Source organism: Haliotis cracherodii, unplaced genomic scaffold (assembly GCF_022045235.1).
Source record: "Haliotis cracherodii isolate W230 unplaced genomic scaffold, xgHalCrac1.p SCAF_21, whole genome shotgun sequence".
NCBI lineage: Eukaryota > Metazoa > Mollusca > Gastropoda > Lepetellida > Haliotidae > Haliotis > Haliotis cracherodii.
The window spans coordinates 12,432,640-12,459,080 of NW_027266277.1; the positions used below are offsets into that span (position 1 = coordinate 12,432,640).

Genomic DNA, 26,441 nt, shown 5'->3' on the forward strand with positions numbered 1-26,441 from the left:
GATCGTGCCATTGTATGATCGAAAGCTAAGCAATAAACAAAACAGTTGGAAAAAATAGTTTATTCGATAGCAGTATCTAAGTTTATGATTGAGAACATGCACTGAGAGAGAGGGTGAATATTGCTTTACGCCGCATCAGCAATTCCACTGAGAGATAGACAGACACGTGACTGGTCACGTGACACGATGGACACGTGTGTGGTTTAGCAGAGGAACGAGAGCGGCACATACTGATGTTCATAGCTAAAATATTAGTTATTTGAAGTTATTTGTTTGTCTAACCGCAGTTCCACATGTTCGACACGACACAGAAAGACCGAACGTTTACAAACATCACTTGAGCACTATCAAACTGTACAGCACTAAAGTCGACTCATCGTTTATAACAACACCGTGCAATCACGTACACACCAATCGTCTAGGATTCGGAGGAAGTTTGGCTAATTCCGGTGTACTAAAGTTTTCACTTGCTCACACTGAAGGAAGTTCGGCTCCTTCCGTTGTTTCATATGTCTGTATTTAAGTTCCGAATGAACCATTTCGGAAGTTACTTGACAACTGGAAAATCTCGTCTCAGGTCCGAGGAGACAAGATTCTTCTAGACAGTTCCGATTCAACAAGCATATAAGTCACTTGCCATTCCGGAGAAGATCGAACTTTTCCAACAACGTCTTTCAAAACCTCCACAGAAGTTCTGATTGAACTCATACACACACTATCACCGTAATGTGGTTTTGTCATTACGATTCATCTAATTTGATAATTGTCACATGACAGTCACGTGTCATGTAAGCGAGATGCACATGAACATCCCCTGGTCACGTGTCCCTGTTGACATAACCGGTCAGTCATAGACATCACAGCTGCACATATCACATGTCACATATATACTATATGTTTGAAAACAGTTTCAAGACACAGTACTGTTTAAAGAGAAACACAAAGATGGAGTGAGTGTGAACGAATGAAAATTGCATTCATTATTTTCAAGGGGTCGGGCTATATTTTCACATTCGGATATTCTCGGCTGATTTCGGTTTCCGAAAAAGGCTACGGAAATCTACCTAAATATTCCTAATGTTGTAATATGCAATATTTGTTCACAATCACCCCTTCTACCTGTTCCACCTTAAAGAGTTCTGTTCATAGTTGCACCTCGCTTATTCTATGACGTCATCCATGTGATAACGATTTCTCACTGGTTGCCGTTGTAACGCACAAGTGATCTAAATGGGATTGGTTGGCGCTTGCATTGACGGTGTCATAGTGAACGTTGTTAGCGAATCTCTTCCTTTTTGCACGTTGTGTTCTACAAAGAAGAGCTCCACTTAAGTCATATAGATGGTCCCTAAACTGCTGGCTCATTGTACAATACAACACAAAGTTGATGGCGTTATTTATCAACGCCGCCATGTCTAAAACGTCCGCGAGGAGAAAATACACATTTCTAAAAAAGTACTGATACGAGGCACTCATAAGAATAATAAAACTCTGTGGGAGCTCCGTGAGCATGTACATCACTATAATCACCAACAACATCGTCGTTGTGCACTTATGGCGCTTCTTCTTCTTCTGCGCATGATCGGAAGCGTTGAACAATCGCTTCTGACGCTTGGCACTTTCGTGAAGCTTCTTCAGAAGGAGCCCCATGAAGATTGATATTAACGTACACGGCAGGAGCTTACCGACGATGGCGTATAGCCAAAACGCAACCAATGCTCGGGTCGTTGGGTTATTGTTACCGAGGGCGTAGTCGTTTAGTCTGTAGATGCTGGCGTTTAAGCTGGGGACGGTGACTTCATAGACATCGGTGATGAGATAGTTAGGCATCATTATAAGCGCCACAAACGCTGGGATGACACAGATCAAAGCACACGTGACCTTGATGCTCGGGCAGCGTTTGGTCTGGAGGTACACGTATCGCATCACCGCCATAAACACCGCCAGCCAGATAGATATGCAATGACTTGTCGTCGTGACGTTGCCATGGATGGCGAGGAACGTGGTCCAGCCGTAGGAGTAGCGTTCTGGGGACGGCGCGAGGTCGCAGATAAGGTAGAAGTGGACAGCATATGGAATATACGACGACATCGTCACAATGTCTGAGATAGCTATGGCACATAGTATGCAGTTGATCGCCGTACGCATCGACTTACGGGTGAGGACAGTGACGTTGAGGATGTTGGTGAAGATGCCGAAGATGCAGATGATGAGACTGAGATAGCCGTGGATGTGCCAATACCAATGGGCGAACTTCTCAAGGTTGGCGTTAACCACACCGAACGGCTCCTTCGCCGCGTCCGTAATGTTGGACGACATTGTTGGCGGGATCGCTTCTTAGTTCCTTGGTGTGGCTGGTTCACAACATTTCATCTGAAACACAGAAACATGATTCGTTATTGTGTAACATGCAAATGTTGTCAGTCATATACAAAACCATGCACAAATTTGTTTCTTCAGTCGTAACCCCAATTCTGACCCCGTACGGCTTTTTCTGATCAACTTTTTTTTATTACTGACACATCGTACTCCGACCGGTACCTCCAGTTGTTAGGTAGGGTTCCAGTCATTGGGGCGACTATGCTTGTCGTAAGAGGCGACTAACGGGATCGGGTGGTCAGGCTCGCTGACTTGGTTGATGCACGTCATCGTATCCCAATTGCGTAGATCGATGCAGTATTACAGCTTTAACACCGTAGTCTGTAAAAAGTCGAGTCTGGTGCAAACAATCCAGTGATTGATGTCATGAGCATCGATCCATGCAACTGTGATACGATAACATTCTCATTTTCATGATGTCAATCACTGGATTGTCTGGTCCAGACTCGATTATTTACAGACCGCCGTCATATAGCTGGAATATTGCTGAGTGCGGCGTGAAAAAACAAACAAACCAATCCAGTCCATGGAGGTAATCTAACAATTCGGAGGTGAGAAAGCTCATTTAAGTCGTATGTATTAGTTGTTCATCATATACACATGACGATTGTGGAACAAAATAGTTCACGAAGACACGGCTTAAGGTGAGGTGAGGTGAAATGGGGTTTAACGTGGCGTTCAAGATTATTGCACTTATATAGCGACGTGTATGCATGTATGTGTGTGGCTGCTTGTACGTGTCCGGACTTTATGCCGGTTTTATAGTGGTAGCCCACTAAGATACCATGACCCATGGATACCCCACACACTCCGAGCTAACCAGTCCTGTGTCAAGATGAGTATTGTTGGAGATAAATATTTTTTGGTCACTGCTTTGTCCGAACAATTGTCTTTTTTAGAAGACGTTATTTTCAGGATACATAACAAATCCTGCGAAATATTTTTTTATAGATAAAGGTTGAGGTCAAAGTATTATTATTACTTACTCTTGCCCATATGTACATAACACCATATGACTACTCGTAATCTAACCCTTGCCCATATGAACATAACACCATCTGACTACTCGTAGCCTTGCTCTTGCCCTTATGCACATAACACAATCTCACTAACTCGTACAGCAATAGAGCCGGTAGATTCCGTGCTGGAATGTCCCCAGTTCTCATTGAATGTCGCAAGAGCCGACTGAAATGGCTTATCAATGCCTCAAGAAAAGTTCAACCACTTTTTTGTAGAATGTAACGTGATAAAATGACTCCAAATCTAAACACACAAACGGGAGCCACACGGTTGATGCAGACTGTCCTACAACCGACCATAGACACGTCAATCATGTCAAAACGTTAACTAAAAAACATTCATTGTTGATGGTTTTCCTCCCTGTGAAAGTTGATAGCCCCTATCTACAGATGCCAGCAGTGTGTTAATCCTTGGTCGATAGTTTCAGCAATACCTTCTCTATGTAATACCATGCATGTCCTGGAGCTATTTGACCTTTTGAGGCTACACTGTCTGCGTAAAAGGAACGACGTGGCTGGGCAATCCACAGTGGAGATGAACACATGGGACAGTTGCAAGAAGTCATTATGTCAACTTGAAGGATACTTGCCATCGACTAAATCAGGGACCTTTATATGTACTCTAAAGGTTGAAACAAACCGCACGTCGATCGAGACCGGTTCGCGATGGTGTGCGTTGGTTTGTGTACTACTAGACAAATTCAACGCTCATCGATCGCGAATGTGACGTCGAGTAATCGCTCCCCGGTTGCGATGAGAGTAGTGCAGTAATAAGTAAATTATGAGACCTCTCCGTGATTTATGATTCCAATGTAGGACTACAGTACTCAATTTTAGAGTTGGATATTCCTATTGTTCAATAATAGTGAGTAAAATAAATTACCTCGCATCAGCAATTTGTCAAATATTCGACGACAATTACTCTACAATCGAGCATGTTCCAGTGTTTTTTTCAGGTAAACAATTGACTTGCCTTTGCATGTGTACGTGATGGGGGCCACGTGTGGGTCATGATATGCTCAACTTTTCGCGAACACCTTGTATAATCACTATTTGATAGTGATTCCCAAAACACATGTTCATGGTATAATCGGTATCGTTCAATTGATTCTGTATGAAGAGTTAAAGACGTTTGCAGATGGGATCAGTAATATTATATAATATGTTCATTTTGGCATTAATAATAGTTTATGTACAATGGTTGTACTGGTATAATCCAATCTTGGTGTACCCCACCTGGTTGCTGGAATATTGTAAAACATATCTAAGTCTCTCTTTGCGCAGTAACTTCAGGATATGACTGCCAAAACGCGGATTGAAACTTTTAATTACCCTTTTTGATAATCATAATTACAAAAAGCGACAAAGTCATTTCCAAAATCATAGCAGAGGCCATTTTACAATTCCAACTTTATCATAAGCATGTGATTTTGAATGATACCATGTGCTCGCTAAAAGTGGACCGTAACACCCCCCCCCCCCCCCCCCCCCCCCCCAATGAAGTGCCAGTTACTAATATCTTGAGAGTAATCTGAAATAGATGACTGAGTCAACAATGTTCATACACAGGGCCTTCACAATATAAAACATGTAATGATGTATTCAATAGATTCCCGATGCAAGGGAGATAACTGTCTATAAAAGTCCAGCTTCCACCTTTGCCTAACTCGGCTGGTACCATGGGGTTATATTTTGGCTGGACTAACGAGTCTATACAAAGTCCAATCAAAATCGCCGAACGAAATGAACATTGGGGGTCATAAACACAATGGCGACTGCCGTGCAGATTTCTGTCGATTGCAGGATTTGCAGAGCACGTGTACCGTCAAATGGGCGTCATGTTTTTAATCAAGGTGCGCCGCTATTTTGTTTGAATCAAATGCAAGTGATATGAGAGGTGGAATCCTATTGGTCCATAGGAGGGACATGGAAGGGACATAACCCGCAATAGCCACTGGTGGCGCCACGATCGAACCCAACAAATTGCAGCCTTGTTCGGCAAGGGTGGAGACTGGACTTTTACAGTCAGTTAACTCCCTTGCCATGGGAAGATGGGTGTTTGTGATCCATTCCACTGAAGTACCCACCTGAACTAGACATACAAGAGATTAGTGAAACCGTCTACTCTGTTCATATTTAGATCTATACATAAAGATTCAGAGTGACAAAAAAGTATCCACAAGATCCGTGAGAAGAGGGATGACTTCAACCTTCCAACAGTCAACTTGGCGATTGGAACATTATTGAACGATCTCAGAAGGTAAACATCCTGGATACATTCCCATGCTTTGATTTTGCCAGCCTCAATGGAAATTCCGCTTCATGTGCATAAATAAACAGATCAGCATGGAGGTGAGCACATAAAGTGCCATGGGGATGCCTACTTCTTGCTCCTTATTAGAACTATAGTCTAATCTCAATACTTCACTTCGAGTTAAAGATGTTTCGTTGATTAGCGTACATTTGTAACAAAGTTTTAATTATGAACGAATAAATTAAAATACTAAATAATAACAGTGACAACTCAGATTTCATGGAGGTGAGCACACATAGTGCCATTGGGATGCCTACTTCTTGCTTAAATGTCTTATCCCCAAATTCCATATATATGGCATTTATGAGAAAGTAAAGAATTTCACTTTTGTTTTCTCAAAACAGATGGCATTTGCTTTCTTTTTGGATGAATTGTCCTGAACCTCTGAAGACAGCTATGTAACTCTATCTATAGTCACCACGTTTGGCAAATGTTCCATGGAACAAGGGATTACGTGTTTAAATTTTGTCGTGTGGAATAGTGACGTACAACGCTTAAAAATCAGGTGTTTTGACATAATTGGACTTGGCTACTTTGTGAGGTTGAAAATAATCAAACAAATCTTTTTTGAGAAACCATGGTATCAATTCCACTTTGCTCAAATACTTTCTGTGGATATATATCTGTGTATAGAGACTTGCTGCCTCCCTTGGTACACCAAGCCAGACTCAAATTTCACACCCCGTTGCAACGGCCTGGCACACAAACGCTGCTGTGTCCAGACATTGAGTCTGCTTGATTTGAAATGATTATCATCAGATGCGCAAATGATGTAGAAATGTGTTAAATACGTCGCGTATGATAACAGGGAATTAACCTTCAGTGTTATCTTGTCACCTTGGGGAACAGATCGCTATCCAGTATCATGTGACCGCACGGCAAATGAAACATAAAATATTGAGCGCTTTCTGTCATAGCATACAGTGTATACAATCAATAACGACGAAAGCTTTCGTTTAAATGACTACAACTTGGCCTCAGTGGGTCCTGGATAAAGCCTCGACGGGGGTCCGGCTTTGAGTGTCTATGTTTCACAACTTTTGAGGTACAATCGACCATGCTCTTTCTACCAAGATTTCAAAGAGCGTCTAACGACTCTTGCGCAAAAATTCTTGGATTAAGGTTACAGAATTCAAGGCCTCAGTAAAGTTTTCATTTTTTTCAGGTAGACATGTGGAGGATATTTCCAAATTGCTATTTAATAGTGATTCCCAAACACACGCTCATGATATAGTCGGAATCATACAATGGACTCTGATTTTAGAAGAGATTTCTTATGATTTGGAAATGCTTTTATCGCAAACGAAACAATGCATGAAAGGAAACAATGTAATAATGGAAATACTGACATTGTGATAAAGATAAAAATGCACGAAAGGAAACACTGTATGAAAGGATACAATGTATTAAAGGAAACAATGTATGAAAGGAAACAATGTATTAAGGGAAACACCGATTAAAGGAAACAATGTATTGAAGGAAACAATGTATGAAACAATGTATGAAAGGAAACACTGTATGAAAGGAAATAATGTAATTATGATGGAAACAATGTAATCAAGAAAACAATGCATGAAAGGAAACACTGCATTAAAGGAAACACTGTATGAAAGGAAACACTGTATGAAAGGAAACAGGGCATTAAAGGAAACACTGTATGAAAGGAAACGATGTAATTATGGAAACAATGTAATGAAGAAAACAATGCATGAAAGGAAACAATGTATTAAAAGAAATAATGTATGAAAGGAAACAATGTAATAAAGGAAACAATTTATGAAAGGAAACAATGTATGAAAGGAAACAATGTATGAAAGGAAACACTGTATGAAAGGAAACAGTGCATTAAAGGAAACAATGCATTAAAGGAAACAATGTATTAAAGGAAAAAATGTATTGAAGAATCTGGTTGTGTTGAAGCCCAGCATGAACATGACACATGCGAAATGTTTTTTTAATTATATATCCAGGTACATTGTATGGAAATAATGTTAAAGTTGTGTCTTCTTCAGGAATTACTTGGTTGTCATTGTGACGGCGGGTCAGACATCAAACGTAACCAGAATCGTAACGTGATTGCACGATTCTTTTAGTTTCATGCCAACCAACTGAGACATCACTTTGTATCATATTTCATTTCCATTTCACCATGTGTTTTTTTGTGTTTGGAAAACGTGATAAAAACTGCATTTTTGTACAGTTAAACTGAACTCGATCTCAGTGTAGATGTAACATTGCGGTGCCGAGATCTACATCTATATACACGACACGGTGAGGTGAAATGGGGATTAACGTCGCAATCAAGATTATTCCATTTATATAGCGACCTACATGCACCGAGGTACCATGATGCTGTTTAATATTGATTCCCCACTCTAACACATTATATTTATTCTTCTTTCATCAACTTAATGCCGAGCGCTAGGCAGGGTAACAACAAGTACCATCCTTATCGTCTTTTGGTATGTCAGCCGGGGATCGAACCACGGACCTTTCACTCTCCGGGTAGACGCTCTAGCCAATATAGGGGTGGTCGGGTAGCCTAGTGGTTAAAGCGCTCGCTCGTCACGCCGAAGACCCGGGTTCGAATCCCGACATGGGTACAATGTGTGAAGCCCATTTCTGGTGTCCCCCGCCGTGATATTGCTGGAATATTGCTAAAAGCGGCGTAAAACCAAACTCACTCACTCACTCACGCTAGCCAATATACCACGGATGCGGTTTCCTTATTTGAGTGAGTATGTTTTTCTGCCGCTTTTAGAAATATTCCAGCAAAATCAACGTGGGGACACTAGAAACGTGATACACACATTTACCCATGTTTGGAATCGAACCCGGGTGTACGGCGTGACGAGCGAACGCTTTAACCACTTGGCTATCCCACCGCCCCTCCTTATTAGAACTATAGTCTAATCTCGATACTTCACTTCGAGTTAAAGAGGTTTCGTTGATTAGCGTACATTTGTAACAAAGTTTCAATTATGAACGAATGAATTAAAATACTAAATAATAACAGTGACATCTCAGATTTCATAAGAAAATCCAAGCTACAATATTCTGTCACTGATAACACCTAAATAATGGTTTTAAAAGGCTAGGGTTTCCATCGTGAAAACATGAGAATCACATTGTTAACATCATTTACTGAGAAGTGTGTCAGCTCCTCGCTAAGGAAGAATTACCCATTGATCTGGGTTACAGACGCATGGACTAGATTAGTATGGTGGCCCGTAAGGGTCATTATGTGCATTGGGCGTGTGTAACTTCATCCCATGCTTCATCGGTGTTTAGCTAGCGGTGATATATGCTGTACAGTGCATAGTGGTCATCCATAGTCTTTGTAGCAAGAACCTTGTTAGCTTATTACATACAACACGCTGTGGTACTTTCTTAAAGGGGCAAGGACATCGGTGCAGTTATGTCTGACGCAATTCGAAAGGTAATATGTATGTAATATAATTTGAGATAGTTCCTAGGGTGAATGGTAACTAGACGAGATATTATATATTTAAGGGTTTAAAGACAAAGATTAAATTTCATATGAATTTCAAAATATACGTTTATTGGCAGAATATGGAATGGGACTTATTAAACACATATTTTTAAGCAAGTGAAACTTATTTCAATAATATTGGTTTGCCTTATTTCATATTTCTGTTCTGTTAGCTCACCTGACGAGAATTCGTCGTTAACCTGCGTTTCTTACAGGCTTTCTGACACGACGTGATATAACTGAAATACTGTTCAAAGCGGCGTTTAATCCAACTCACTCACTCATGGTCACGAGTATGAGCTATCAGTGATTGAGTAGGTATGGCTTAACGCTGCTTTTAGCAATATTCCATCAATATCACGGCGGGGGACACCAGAAATGGGCTTCACACATTGTACCCATGTCGGGAATCGAACCCGGGTCTTCGGCGTGAAGAGCGAAAGCTTTAACCACTAGGCTACCGGTCCGCCCCCGTATGGACTTATCAGCTTGTTACAGTCTTATTAACACACAATGGGGCAAAACTGATGACAAAACGTTAAACAACCAAATATTTTATGTGTATGCAAAATCTTTCAAGAAACATGCATGGAAAACGTTCATTAAAGAAACATATTTTACTACAGTGTGGTAAGGTCAGGTGAAATGGGGTTTTCATTTACATTTTCATTTACGTGAATACACGTGTGTGGCTGTTTGTACTTGTCCGGACTTAAGTCTGTTTTAAGTGCCAGCCCACTGTGATACCATGCCGCAGTGTAGCATGAATGCCAATCAAACACATTATGTTTGGTCGACCGGTTTTACCAGTCCCTGTTTTATCCCTTTAATGCCGAACGGCAGGCACGGTAACAACAAGATTCATATATTAACGTCTTTTGGTACCACGCGGTCCGGGGATCAAACCATTGACTTTTCGCCCTCCTGGCAGACGCACTATCCGCACAACCAAGCAAGCGACCTTCCCTTGGTTGGAATGGTATATCACGCACAGATTAATCCATTCTAATCTCAATGAATTAGTAAATGTAAACTCAAATGTTGGCATATTATCAATATTTAAACTAATGTTTATACTGGCATACATTTGATATCCAGTAAAATATTATCAATTCATTTAATATTATGTAACCCACTTAGTATCATGCTTTAAAGCACGAGATGCGTCAAAACATGTCCATATCGTAAAAAATGAAAAATAAAAATACAGCCCATAACATAAACCAATATTATGGTACTTCATCATGTAATGTAAACTACAGTTGAAGACAATTACCCGTGAAAATATGGAAGCCCTACGGGACCACTTATGGAAAACGGTGGCGTTTTATTGACAAACGGTCAGAATGTTATTCTGCAAATGAATATAAGTTTTGAAGGAGACAAATTGGTAGCTTAACTTGTCACGGGCAGCGATAAATGTTTACTTTACATAAACTATATCTTCTTATACAATGAGTATGATAGATGAGGGTAAAGTCAAATACATGTGACCGACAGTAACCTTCACGAAGGCCCGAAACCACAGATGGCACCGATAATGGTAAAATCAAACCGTCAAAGCCAAAGAATATTCAGTGTCGATCTGCCAAAACAGATTCCAAAAGGTAACAGAAACAATAGTGATGAAAATTATATGAATGGATAACTGCAAATCAGTAATGACACAGAAAAAGGTAAGTATAATTATCCTGCTCTTCAAATGGTTACATTATACAGTAAACTACGGTTATAACGAACTCAAATGGACCACTAATTTAAGTTCGTAATAACCGTAGTTTATTGTATAATGTAGCCATATAAGTATATATACATCATATAAACATCAAATGGCCGGGACTAAAAATAAGTTCGTTATATACGTCAGTTCGTTATAAGTGTGTTCGTTATAAACGTAGTTTAATGTAACTGGTTATATAGGTTATAACCAGTGGTCGGGGATCGTTATAACAAGGGTGTAATCTCAGGTTGTCACAGGGTAGTGCAAATATATGATTATTAGTATAAGGGAGTGAAAATATATGATTATTAGTATAAGCTATGTCACGTACTCAATTTCAGAGGCGCGTTGAGTCCAGCAACCGACTGTTGGCTATTCCAACAACGACATTCTGTTAGAGTTGATAACACCACAAGTAGCTTGGAATTGTCTGTTGTCTCGGACGTGTCCGTGATCTCGCGAGATCGGTCACTATGAATGGCCAAAACGTGGGTAACAGGGCATTCGAGAATAATATGAGTGAGTGCATATCTAACGTAGTATATTGGCTGTAGGGTGTAAGGGAATAACACTGGTGAACATGTGAATGTCACACATTATCCCGATGACCTGAACCAGACGCTGCAGAATATATTATAATATATATATATAGCCTGTTGGTACAATAAATCGATAAATATTTTAAAAGAATTCTAGTCAGTGAGTGAACTGGGTTTGACGCCCCGTTTGTAATAGTCCAGCTATATCATGGCGGAGGGACCCAGAAATGAGTTCCACAAACTGTATCCGTGTGGGGAATCAAACCCAGGCCTTCAGCTTGACGAGCAATCGCTTTAACTACTTGGCTACTATATCGTCCCTTGATGATGTGCTATATGAAATAAGGGTTAATATTGGACGATGTGACCATGTCTGTGGAATGGGAGTGATTTAACGCCACTGAAAGTATTTCAGTTTCTAGTATTTAACAGCATGACAGGTTGATGCGGGAGGAAAGCCCGAAGTGATGCAGGTCTCAGACGTTTACCACTTCGGTGAAACCCACGGGATTTCCTCCCAAGTTAAGCTGTCATGCCGTGAAATAATTGAAATACTGACAAAAGTAACGTAAATTCCTTCTCGCTCTCTCACACTTAAAACCTGAGCACCAGTCGAGGATTTAATGTTTTCATCTTACGTTGGGGCTGAGGGATGGTGCGCTAAATGCATAGTTATAACATACATACATACCATAGCTAACCACGACGAAGATCCGCTTTAGTATCATACGTCTTAAACCAATCTTCTCCTCCATGAAATTGAAACCTGAGGGATTTCACGCCAACGATGTCCAGACGGGTTAAATGTTCAGACTAACACAGTCAGTCATAAACCTGGGCGTATTTCTCCTGCCTTGTTATTTGATTACTAACAGCCGAGGGAGACACCACGTACCTTGGGAGTTACCTGCCTTGCCTCCGCCAGACGGCGCTACGGGGCTAGTGGCTATGGGCGGCCATGGTCGGTAAGGCCACTGCAGCTATGACGTTGACTGTCTAGAACGAAGAACAACTGCTGACTTTATTAAGTCCTCGTGGCAGTAGGTGAACCCAGGATTGACGTGGTCTGAGGACCCGGGCACGGGGGACGGTGATGACTTGCTCAATATACACTATGACATCAATACCATATGGCCTTGTGCTGTCTATAATTGTATCAGTCGTTGTTGACCTTGGTGTGGCCATGATGTCATCGGCCCAGAAACACCGTACACATGCCTTCACGGCACCAGTTCCGAGAGGCTTGGACTGTTAATGATGCCATCAAATGCAAACGACGTCGTTTAACCATTTGGTAAAGGGTGATTGGCTTATTGTCACAATACCTATGCAACGATCACTGTTGAAATATCTTGAACCATGACGCAAGCTTAAAAGATCTTGCTGAATGTTTAAGAGTGAACAACATTATCCACATGTGAATAGTCTGTCATACAGATTCTGAGGAGTCCGTACAAACACTTTGCACTGCTTATCATACGCGTAGGTAAGTTAATTCTAACGATGTCTTAAGAATGGCGTGGTCTAAACAGACGTTCTAGGCCATGGATTACGAAGGCTACTCCTCTCAAAATAGATGATAACGACTTTAGTAGCGACTACAAATTATCTCCGATGACATCGAAACGTCTTAAAATGAAGTTAATCAGCCTACCAAAACACGAGACTGTCGGTCTGTGAAGCTTAAACCAGATACAGTCTAAATATACCGACAAGGCCATGGGTTTACAGTTAGTGTTTATTATGAACACAACCAACTCTTGACAGTCGCTATTCACATGAACAGTAACACTGTCCACTCTGCACAAGTAACATTATCCAAATACAACATCGTTATTCCGGACCCTGTAAGTTCAGAAACCCTACTTTTCTCACAATTACTGAAAGAATAGTCTAGCATTACAAAAGAGGTGACCCGTGAAGATTTGGGTTAGAATAGGTCTTCAGCAAACAATGCTTGCCGTAAGAGGCGACTATTCTTGTCGTAAGAGGCGTCTTACAGGATCGGGTGGTCAGTTTCGCTGACTTGGTTGATGCATGTCATCGTATCTCAATTGATCCGAACGATTTCATTAGGAATAGTCCGGATTATCGAGGTTTCACTGTATACAGCTCTTCGTTATATCCGAAGATACTAACAAAGGCAATGAATAGCATTGCATTGCAGTGGAATCGGTCTGAACCGGACTTAGGGGGGACGTAAAGTTTAGTCCAGTTTTAACAGTGTTTCGGATAAGTGAGGCTGTAGTATAGTCACATATGCATTTCAGAACTGCCGAGGAATGACACCAGCGACATATCAGCACACAAACTATATAAATTATTCTACACCCTGGCGTTTCGTATTACGCACACGACAAAGAAGAGTGTATTTTTTTCCTTTTTCGTGTTCTCACAGGTACGCTTTTTTGGATTCAATAAAGGATGCTAGCTCCGGTGACGATGATTGAACTTGTTTTGGAACGAGTCCGAACTGACAACTACCGCTTGATTTAACCGCGAGCGTTGTACCAGCTCAACCACGACATTGAGGATCACGGGGGAAAATAGCTCTTTCCAGAGTGCGACGGTACCAGGGTTTGCTGGTTAAAAGCACCGTAAAGATAAATGCCATTTTGACGTTCGAAAACTACTCAGCTTGACTAAGTTCAGTCAATACATTTGCGAAATGGGGTGTACATTCTGTTGGCATATATACATCTCAACAATGTGGCCCATAGCTATGGAATAATATGCCACAAGAAATCCGAGAAACAGAAAATCTGACATACTTTAAAAAGACACTCAAAACCTGTCTCTTCAAGAGATCCTTTGACTAGATCAATCATGATCTGGGCGCATTTGAGCAGTTGTTAATTGGAAATTGCGCTATAAAAATTCTAAATTTAATCTAATTTAAATCTACACATGTAATGAACCATAAATGGCGCCTCATTCCTCTGGAATGACAATTTTAGAAATAATGGGGACATATTTTGCTGAGGAGGTGAGTGAGGTAGATCTACACCCCCCTGGGTTTGTCGTGAACCTTCGTACGCGTGTGCTTGTCGTTAAAGAGACCCATATCATCCCAGATGTTGCCATAAGACGGTCTCACACCGCATGTGCTTATCGTAAAGCACTTTCACGTCTTCTCATGCTTGTCGCATAACAGATCCATATCTTTTCGTGATTGTAATATAAAGGTTGACAGTATCAAATGTTTACCTCATTGACCTTAATCGTCTTAAATCGCAGCAACGTCCCACGCCCCACGTCGCCGTAAAACATTGACTCAACCCGCACCACATTCTCGTAAAACAAAGATACTCCGCGCCACACATTGTCTCAAAACATTGACTCAACTCTCCCCACATTGTCGTAAAACACAGAAACACGTCGCAGCACATTGTCGTAAAACATTGACTCAACCCGCCCCACATTGTCGTAAAACACAGATACTCCACGCCCCATATTGCCGTAAAACATTGACTCAACCCGCCCCACATTGTCGTAAAAGACAGAACCACGTCGCCACACATTGTCGTAAAACATTGACTCAACCCGCCCCACATTGTCGTAAAACACAGATACTCCTAGCCACACATTGTCTCAAAACATTGACTCAACCCGCCCCACATTGTCGTAAAACACAGATACTCCACGCCCCACATTGCCGTAAAACATTGATTCAACCCGACCCACATTGTCGTAAAACACAGATACTCCACGCCCCACATTGCCGTAAAACATTGACTCAACCCGCCCCACATTGTCGTAAAAGACAGAACCACGTCGCCACACATTGTCGTAACACATTGACTCAACCCGCCCCACATTGTCGTAAAACACAGATACTCCTAGCCACACATTGTCTCAAAACATTGATCCATCACGCCAAATAAGAGTGACCCTGAAGTATGAATGGTACAGTGATAGTCCTTGCAGAACGTGTGTGGTATCGGATCCCCGTGGCTTGGATCGATGCTGTGTTCCTGTTCTGGGAAGCATAATTCGCTCCAGGCCTTCGTGTCACAGACTTGGATGTTGCTGTCTTCAGAGAAATGTCGGTGTCAGGCACAAGTACAGAGGATGGTCTTGAGAGCCGAGGGGTAGGAGCTATGGGCTATGACCTCATGCATATGACGCATACGAAGTGTGGCCCTATTTATAAGCTGAGCTAAAAGTTGTATTCCACATAACAAATCATCGTGGTCGAGAAAAATATATCAAATCAAATCCTACAAGGTGTTTTTAAATGAGGTCGGTAGAATGTGACCCAAAATGAAATTTGTTACACATTCACTATTTTCTATAGTGTTTGGGTGTGGGGGGTGCTGGGGTGGGGGTGGGGTAGGGTGGGGGTAGGGTTAGGGGATTTGTGGTGTCATTGAGCATGTATCAGTATGTCTAAGCTGTACCGGTTCACCCCGACACTGTTTCTAGGTTTCTAGGTTTGTCAGCACCATAACCCTGCTTGTGGGTTTCTCCGAAGCGGAAACCATCTCGGTCCTACATCAATGCGGGCTTTCCTTCCACATCAAGCTGACACGCCGTGATATAACTGGAATACTGTTCACATCTGCGTTACACCCACTCACCTACAAAGCATGACTATTTGTGATTTTTGTTTTATAGGTACGACTAATAGACTTGGCGGGAGTAAGATAGTTTTAATCTGAAACTATATGTAATCATGGCAACATAAAATATTACGATAAAAAATGAAACGCCTAAAGAACATAGGTTTGGGAATGGGGCTCTCTAATTCCATTTACTTTACCTGTGTATAGGAAAAATGGTGAAAGGGGAAAGGTTTATGAACTGTCACATTCGAATACAACAAACAACACGCGATCTGAACACACACGGTCAGGCTCATTGACAAAGTGTAATTAGAAAATTGGTGTTTTAATTATTCAGTAAGCGATGTGGCTCAAGCAATATGAAATCCCCAGGTAATTACGGGAGAGACAGATACGGGCATTGCGTGTTGGGGGACTCCTGGTGTTCTGGACAATCGCTTGTTAATTTCTGCAGCGAGTCATAATGAGATACCAGAAAACTCATAAAACATAGGATCATGACATTTGATAAAACCCCAAACACAGCTTTATCATCTATAACAGTGTAGAGCTCCAGATAGATGGTGGACTTTGTGGCTGAGATTACTGTGCAGTGACCAGTGCACTGCGGTCACGTTGATTTGTCCTTGGGGGATGGAGGGGTTTGAAGGTTGGGGACGACGGGATTTGGGAAGGAGGGAAGGGGGCTATGCTACATCACTTGCTCACTTGAGATTGGGAGTAGTGGGTGTTCTTCCAATCCAATCGTTTATGAATTATGTATAGTAACCGATTGGGTAACTCAATTTTACAGTCATTTATGTCAATGCATATGTCTGACGACGGTCGCTCGTCTTGACATGGTTGAAATTGTTTGAGTAAGTGAGTGAGTTGGGTTTAACGCCGCTTTTAACAGTGTGCCGGTTATATCACGGCGTGTCAGCTTAATGTGTGAGAAAAGCCCGAAGTGATGCAGGTCTCAGACGTTTACCCAAGAGCACGGGTATGGCGCCGGCAAACCGGGAAACATAATCGGGGCGAACCGGGATTCGAACCCATAATCATAGGTTTCTGGCGTGCCCAAGGGACGCAACTCTGCACACTGAATTGCGATGCCTTAGCCGACTGGGCCAACAGTGCCCCTGATATTGATTGAATTCAACGTGCATGGCTTGCTTATAAAAAAATCCCACAATTTCACGTATTATCCCATATACATCATATACATCTCATATATATTTATCATATATTCTCCACACATATAATTATAATATAATTTAGATGACACCTTCGGCAAGTTCCAGGAGAGATACATGTCACCATTTACAAAAAAGTAGACACCACATAAAAATATATATTATTTGCCCAAGCTGATAATGCCCGTCCGTGTAAGTTTTCAAGATCGTTTCTGCGATGTCGTGGAACTTCAAAGACGTGGCGTCAATACACATGTGACGTTGCGTGCACTGTCTGGCATATGAGTTTGATGGTGTTGAGGTCTGGAGCAAGACGAGCATGTGTAATTTCAATAGAGAAATAAGGAAATATATACCAACAATACATACTTGGGCTGCATCAATCGTATGGGCTGGATAAGATAATTATGAACATACATACTAATTCCTTTATCCAGAAACTTTAGCAATAATCAAAAATAGCTTCAACAAGTCGAGAATTTACTCTTTGTATCTTCTGGACCGCCTCCGTGGTCTAATGGTAGAGCGTCCGCCCGGAGAGTGGAAGGTCCGGGGTTCGATCCCCAGCTGCGTCATACCAAAAGACGTTAAAAGATGGTACTTGTTGTTACCCTGTCTGGCGCTCGGCATTAAGGGGCTAAAACAAGGACTGGTCGGCTCGGAGTCAGTATACTGTGCCTAAGTGGGGTATTCATGTTAAACTTCGGCATGGTATCTCAGCGAGCTAGTACACACACACACACACACACACACACACACATGTGCATGCACGTCGTTATATAAGTGCAATAATCTTGGACGCGACGTTAAACCCCATTTCACCTTACCTCACCTTTGTATCTTCTGGTAGATTACGTTAATATACAAACCAGAATTGAGATGGAGCGTTTGTGTCTCTTACCTTTTGAATAACACGTGGTGGATGTCTAATTTGTTTTTCTTTATTTCCTAACCACCTCCAACGGAAATTCAGAATTGTGCCAATACGCCCAACTATGGCTTCGAAACCCTGCAGCGTTCCTGACTCACACTTTTTCAACAGGTGATCGAGGCTGTTAGTTCTGGCGTTGGCGTTTTATATTTACGAACGGCGTTGTATAAAACGTGCCACAAGGGAATGGAAAATATGTTTAAAATGACGGAACTTCAACCGAATTAAACAATTAAAAAACCCAATCACTTTAGGGTTTGGCCGTATTCTAACTGCTGTCGTTGAGTGAGTGAGTGAGGGTGGAAAGTCGGGACGGTACGACTTCACCGTATGTTTTCACAACGTGTCTACTTTATTACCCGAAGGGGCAGTCGGGTAGCCCAGTGGTTAAAGCGTTCGCTCGTCACACCGACGACCCGGGTTCGATTCCCGACATGGGTATAATGTGTGAAGCCAATTTAAGGTGTCCCCCGCTGTGATATCGCTGGAATATTGCTAAAAGCGGCGTTAAACCATACTCACTCACTCACTCACTTATTCCCTGGAACGTTGTACTTGTAAGTACAAGGAAATAGCAATCAATACTTTTAATGTTTTTATACTCAGCATGGAGATTCAACCATTCTTCATCTGATCATGCTTAACAACGACGTGTGAAGATCCGGGGTAGAATAGGTCTTCAGCAACCCATGCTTGCCGTAAAAGGCGACTATGCTTGTAGTAGCAGGCGACTAACGGGATCGGGTGGTCAGGGTCGCTGACTTGGTTGATGCATGCCATCGTATCCCAATTGATCAGTGGATTGTCTGGTCCTGACTGGAATATTTACAGACAGTCGTCATATAGCTGAAATATTGCTGAGTGTGGCGTTACACAAACATACGAAACAAAAGAGGTCATTTGTCAACCCGAACGATTTCATTAGGAATAGTCCCAATTGCGTAGATCGATGGTCATGATGTCAATCACTGGATTGTCAGGTCCAGACTCGATTATTTACAGATCGCCGTCATTAGCTGAAATATTGCTTTAAACAACAAATAATAAATCAAACAAAGAAACCTAACGAAAGTAAACCGCAAGAAACATTTCCATAATTACAAGAAATCTCTAAAAAAGCAGAGTCCATCGTACGATTCCCACTATACAATAAGCGTTTATAAATCACTTTCAAATAGTGATGATTGTTGGTGTTCGAGAAAAGGTCAGCTTATCCTGCCCATCACAAACGCATGCAGGAGCAAGTTAAGGATTTACCTGACAATGCACGGTAGCATGTGGTACAAGTAAAATAGGGAATTGAATCAGACGTGATTTTAGTTAAAACATTCTACATTCCTATGCTTCATTAATCCGGAATTTCGATAATTTCATTGTATTGTGTCCGACAAGATCAAATATAAAAATCGCATCCGTGGTCTAGTGGTAGAGCGTCAGCCTGGAGAATGGAAAAACGTCATGACAAAAAAGTTATGTTTAACGCCTCTTTTAACAGTATTCCAGTTATATCACGGCATGTCAGCTTAATGTTGGAGAAAAGCCCGAAGTGATGCAGGTCTCAGACGTTTACCACTTCGGTGAAACCCACGAGCACGGGTATGGTGCTGACAAATGTAGAAACATAATCGGGGCGAACCGGGATTCGAACCCACAATCATAGGTTTCTGGCGTGAACAAAGGACGCAACTCTGCACAACGAATTGCGGCGCTTTAGACAACTGGGCCACCCGTGCCCCCGACTCTTATAAGAACACATGGTACGTAATGCGGCATCTCTTGCGTCTAATCGATATATATACACGCTGTATCTCCTTGTTGATAAAGCCAACGGCAATAAGTTGTCACAGATTTCTTTCGAGACACTTTCATACAAGTCATTGAAAGTATTCTACGGAATTTCCCCTGCAGTCTATCATTCATAGCTCACATTCAATACAAACACATAAAAACGTTCAAATTGAGCAATGTTCTTGCGATGGCATTATAAAGGGAAATCTCATAAAAATGAAAAATGTCGGCGACAGTCTTTCGAAAATATTCCGAAATCCGTGCATTTGATCAAAAAGGTTCCCATTCACAGATTTTACTTAAGCTTTGCCTTCATATTCAACACGATGTCAATACATTCGACACTCATGTGACATGCTGATAACGTATAGCCAAAGGGAACTAATTTGTGAAAGTGATTATATGCTATTTTTACAATATATAAAGTACGTTTAGCCCCTAAAGGAACACCAGCTTGTTAATCCACGTGACAGGATTCAGATCCGGTAGTTAACATCATGCGAAAAAAATAAATATTTCATAATATTTGCATTTTGTTCCAATTATTGATTTGATGGCATTGCTTTCTTTAATTGTGCACGCGTAATTAATTATATAGGGAATGTTTTCTTATTCTAGACATACATATACAAACTATTATCGTCGGTTTTACCATCGCAGCTATGAGTTCGTGATTTAGTTCAAATATATATCACGGTTTGGCGTTTCTAATTCATCTCTCAAGCTTCTCTGTAAATATAAAACGTCAAGGCCAGAGAATAACCAGTCTCGATTATCGGACGAAGCAGACTCCACTGCGTGTAAAATGATATGAATCCTTGGAAATTAGTGATAACACAACGTGTTGGTCAAAAGCTTTTGGTGTTTGGAAGATCTACAAAGATAAGGCACCTTTTCGCCAGTGACAAATATCAATCCCTCTTAAGTCCATAACTGTTAAATGTAATGTCCACGGTACTGTTATCGACACTTAATTCAGAGAAAGGTCAATCTGTTCTCGATAGGATTAAGCTCGAGATCAGGTGTTAACTGCCAAGAACATGAACGATAATGTCCCATCATCATCATCATCATCATCATCATCATCATCATCATCATCATCGTCGTCGTCATCATCATCATCATCGTCATCGTCATCGTCATCATCATCATCGTCGTCGTCATCATCATCATCATCGTCATCATCATCGTCGTCGTCGTCGTCGTCGTCGTCATCATCATCGTCGTCGTCGTCGTCATCATCATCATCATGTCATTCGCCGGTTATTTTCAGCATACGGACGTATCAGAATCAAATGGCTCATACATTATATTAGTGTCCAGCGATACTCTTATTCTCTTATCAAGGCCTATAGGAGTCTTCTTCTTGGGTTCTCAAAATATTTTCTAAATGAATAGTCTGTTCACAAATGTGCCCCAAATGAATAGTCTGTTGGCAGTGGTAGGTGAATCAAATGAAAAGTTCGTTTTGTGGAAAGTACGTACCCAAACGTCGTATTTTGTGTGTATTAATAGTGAAAAATAACTGAGTGTTTGATGGTGCTCAGGAAATGAATTGGATACAGCAACAACAAAGATAGATTGTTCTTACACCCCCCTCCCCACATATAAATCAAATGAATTCTCCCTTACCACAACTAACGGAGCCTTAATTGATAGCTTCTTTCAAAAGACACAGTGTTGGCATGGTATTGCTCAGTGAGAGTATGACCTCGTTGAAGAGAGACAATCATGAATGTCACCTCACTACCCCAGAAAACTGACGCCATGACGCCACCCCTCATACTTCTACTGGTGAGGGTGGCCCAGTCGTCCAAGGCGCCGCGATTCGCTGTGCAGAGTTGCGCCCCTTGGGCACGCCTTAAACCTATTATTGTCGGTTCGAATCCCGGTTCGCCTCGATTATGTTTCTACGTTTGTCAGCACCATACCCGTGCTCGTGGGTTTCACAGAAGTGGTAAACGTCTGAGACCGGCATCACTTCGGGCTTTCTTCCCTCATTAAGCTGACACGCCGTGATATAACTGGAATACTGTTAAAAGCAGCGTCAAACCCAACTCACTCACTCACTCTACTGGTGAGGGGTGAGTATCCTTTGAAGCTTTGACTCGAAGTGATGGACCCAGATCTCATGTTTGGTAACAATTCGCATGCAACATTTATCAAGATGCTGCTGTTGACTGGTCTAAAGATGCCTGGATAGTTCAGCCAGATTAGTCTCGACCGGGTGTCAACATTTAAACCCCATGGGTCCCCATCTTGCAGACAGTTTTTTCATGTGGAGTGCGCCCGTTAATGTGGAGAGCGCCCGGTGGATAGATCTGGTCCAAAACTGATCCCAATAGTGTCAGGAATCTATTGAGTTGTAACACGTGGGTCAGCCATAACCATGAGGTGGATAGCCTCTACGTGGATTTCAGACGTGGGTCGTCAGGTTGGCTGCTTGGTTGGTTTGTTGTTTAACGCCGCACGGCGGTCTGGACCAGACAATTCTATGATTAATATCATGAGCATCGACCCACGAAATTGGGATCGATGACATGCATCAACCAAGTCAGCGAGCCTGACCACCCGATCCCGTGAGTCGCATCTTCCGACAAGCACAGTCGCCTTTTACGGCACGCATGGGTTGCTGAAGATATATTCTACCCCGGGTCGGGTCGATAGGACGACTGAATCGCCTGTACGGCTTCCGCTTCACTTATATTTAGCAACCCATTTCTTAACAGTTAAATATGACGGACAGTCATCCCCAAGAGTGGTTTCATATCTGCCTGTATTTCTTTTGGTGACATACCCATTGTAGGCAGGAAGTTAATCACAGCTAGTTTCTCAGTTTTCTCAATTTTCATCCCTGTCATATTCTATGATTAACTTCTGAAAAACGAATGCAGTTATCTGTCTGTAACTTGATTGTTTTGTTTGTCAAACACTCTCCCCCCCCCCCCCCCCCCCCCCCCCACACACACACATACACCCACCCACCCACCCACCCCATTTTCATTTCAGGGCTGGGCGAGGCTTAGCGGGGTTTGTTGGGCAGGGCGGAAATGGTGTTAGGTAGCCTAGCGGCTAAAATACCTAAAAACACCAAGGCTGGGTTATCCACGACACGGGTAGAAACATAATCGGGGCGAACCGGGATTCGAACACATGAACATGGGATTCTGGCATGCCCAAGGGACGCAACTCTGCACAGCGAACTCCGGTACCTTATATAACTATGACCCCGTGTGCCCCCTGTTAAATGCTATTGAAATGTGTATTTTGTAACCTCTATTAATATGCCAATGAGTGCTACAACATCAGAAAATGATATCGCCGGACGATACTTTGTGATGAAGTTTTTCTCTTTATGATGGGGTCATTTGATTTGTCTTCTGCTGGAGGAATCTAAAGACTCGTGGGAGACTGGAAGACGTTTGATAATCTCTTTAGCTGGTCAGGCAAGACACCCATAGCGCTGCGCTTATCAATGAGTGTCGATCAACTGGATGTAATACAAACAGATTACATTGCGTTGCTGTCGTGTTTATGAATGAATTATGACTTTTTGACTTATAGATGTATAGCTGTTTGGCACAGCATACGAAGTTTATTGTTGATGAGAATATATATGATTTTACACCACTTTTAGCAATCTTCCAGCAATATCACTGCGGGGGACACCATGAATGGGCTTCAAGCATTGTAGCCACGAGGGGAATCGAATCCTGGCCATGGCGTAACGAGCAAACGCTTTACCCACTAGGCTAACGCATCACCCTTTTCATTGATGTCTCTATAGTTGTGGTTGGTTACGATTGTTTCGAATTCAGAGCGTTTCTCTCGAAACCTTCGTGGGTCAGACGTGTCAACATAGTCATAATTCGAGATAAGAGTAAGAAGTTTCATCAAATCACAACTTCCCATCTTTAAAGGAGGTCATCGAGAGATACCCACAGGTTGCCAGATTACCCGGAGACGAAATTCCTTTTCTGCATATTTCATCAGAGTTGGAACTGCACTGACGCTACAATTAGCACTATAATGTAAGCATAGTTGTGTGTGTTTGTGTGTGTGTTGGCGGGGGGGAAGGGGGGGATGGGGAGGGGGAAGGGGGGGGACATATCCAGTTATCAGTGGTATCCTCTTGAGAGCATAGAAATTCATATTCGACAACGTTGTGACGCGAGCTGTATGGAAGGTTTGGCATGTGTCAATATGGATTTTATCATGTAAGTTATAAATTCCGATGACATAAAGCGAATTACATATATAGTAAGGATTTGATTAGACACATATATACAAATATATCTTAAGAAGGCGATTTGCATGATATCGCGGTCCATTGATTAACACATTTTGTTTAGAATAGTTTGATGATACAGACGTACCTGTGCGTATTGATACAGATAACATGACTGTGTTGGGTATAAAATTGATACAATGGTAAGCAAAAAGACAAACCTATATATCAGGTAAGAGTAGTAGATAGGTACGATGTAGATCAAGGATTTCAACAAAGTGGCTATCTTCTGACAGCGGCATCACTTTGAGTTTTCCATTTTCGAGATCCCAGATTTCGCCATTTGGAGCGGCCAAACAAAATTACTCACCGCCGTGATTCGACTGTTAAAACAGCGTTTTCGCCAACATTCTTCATTTTTATGAGATTTCCTAACGGCATTAATCTAAATTTGATCGTTTTTATATCTTTGTATTGAATGTGAGCTATGAATAATAGATTGTAGAGGGAATTCAGTGAACACACGTTCAATGACTTATGTGAAAGTATCTGCAAAAAATAACTGATTATTATTACCGTTGGTTTTCTGAACAACACAGGTACAGCTTGTATATATAACGAATAGACGTGGCCCTAAATAATATATTCTTATCTGAGTTTTATTCCTTTGCCACATTTTGTCTTGATGTTTGTAATGACGTCCATCAGTAAGGAACACGAGTGTCCTTGTTTTTTCAGGTCAACAATTGACTTGCCATTGAATGTGTTTGTGATGGGTGTCACCTGGTATCATAACTATTTCTAAGTGATTCACATACGCATGCTAATTATGATAAAGTCGGAATCATACAATAGATATATTTTATATTTATGGACATAGTTGTCTTGCTTGTAGTTAAATCTTTACCACTTCTTTAATCCCAATTATTATCACCGCAGAATCGTGAGGTTCATTAAAGTGGTTAAGTTTAAACTCCATCTGCGTCACTTTGGGTTTTCAGGCCACGACGTCGTAATATAACTGTTCAACGCTGCGTTAAAACTAAACTCACTCACCCCAACTTAAAGCGGCGGGTAGCCAAGTGATTAAAGCGTTGGCTCATCACGCCGAAGACCCGGGTTCGATTCCACACATGGGTACAATGTGTGAAGCCGATTTTCCGGAGTTCCCCGCCGTGATATTGCCGGAATATTGCCAAAAGCTGCATAAAAACTATCATTTACTCACTCACCCCAACTAAAATAACATGCAAAACCGAGTAAAATCAACTCACAATATTAGGCCAACTGACTGTTTCTGATAATTCAAAAAACATCATTTGTAAAACGTCATTTTATCCAGCTAACTTCTCTCCACAACAAATGGTGTAATACTGTGGACGTCATATATATATGAAGTTACAAGAAGCCATTGTCTTGTTCCATGCGATTGCGATTTAACCTTTATAAAGACGAACATCAAAGCAGTAACTAATTCAAGATGACAGGTACCTTTTAAATGGCAGTGAAATAAACCCAAACTGTCAAATAATACAAACTAAAGCACAATGGACCTAGAAGGTGAAAGGCCCTTTCCTGTATAGATCTGATTGCAAGCGTTCATGATCTGGTTTCTAAAAGAACATTGTGTCAACATAAATAAAACCAGCACATCTTCTGAACTTAAGATGCGTCATGTGATTGCTCTCGTAAACACCAAAAGCCATGAATAATTAATCTAACTTCACATTTCTTAGCATTCCCTTTTGATTGCTTTACACTGAAACGAAGTTTGTTGGCTGTCGAAACGGGTCCCGAGAGGCTTTGTTATAATGAACTGTCACAGCCTTACCTGAGGATGGTGTTTACTCCATAACCCATGCCGTGTTTATTATATTGTAACAGCCGCCCCTTTAACACTGTCACGTGAACTGGTACAAGGAAGTCCGGGAAGACCAACTCTGTCAAGATTCATCAATGACAATGTTTAACGTCCGTGAAAGATGGTACCTTTCAAACAAGCCAAACTTCTTCACTTTTCACAACTTTCTTGCATCTTCACTAGCGTGTCCATACGACTTTGTGAAGAGTTCAGACTTTATAAGCGATTGTCCTGTAAGTAGTATATAATTGTATGCCCGGCTTCGTCATACAAGGTCCCCTCTTCCGTTTGTCCCAGTCTTAGTGTCACGAGCGAGGAATAGTGTCTCCTTCTCATGCCAAGTGCGTGTTACAAATACAAGTCCAGTGCCATGGTCCCCACACCACGACTGATCAATACTGCTTCTCCCTGAACCGCGCGGATCCGTCC

General features: G+C 41.7%; 1 protein-coding gene across 2 annotated transcripts; it reads right to left on the bottom strand.

Annotated features, from left to right (window-relative positions):
- Nucleotides 1-115: 115 nt before the first annotated feature.
- On the bottom strand, nucleotides 116-26,441 carry LOC139470899 (G-protein coupled receptor dmsr-1-like). 2 transcript variants are annotated; one of them, XM_071253229.1, is made up of 2 exons: nucleotides 26,141-26,441; nucleotides 116-2,373 (listed from the first exon to the last, which is right to left on the bottom strand). In XM_071253229.1, exon 2 carries the CDS (start codon nucleotides 2,317-2,319, stop codon nucleotides 1,174-1,176), a length of 1,146 nt encoding a protein of 381 aa, XP_071109330.1. In that variant the 5' UTR covers nucleotides 2,320-2,373; nucleotides 26,141-26,441; the 3' UTR covers nucleotides 116-1,173. The 2 variants fall into 2 exon arrangements, with proteins under 2 accessions (XP_071109330.1, XP_071109329.1); XM_071253228.1 differs by having other exon boundaries at nucleotides 25,983-26,441.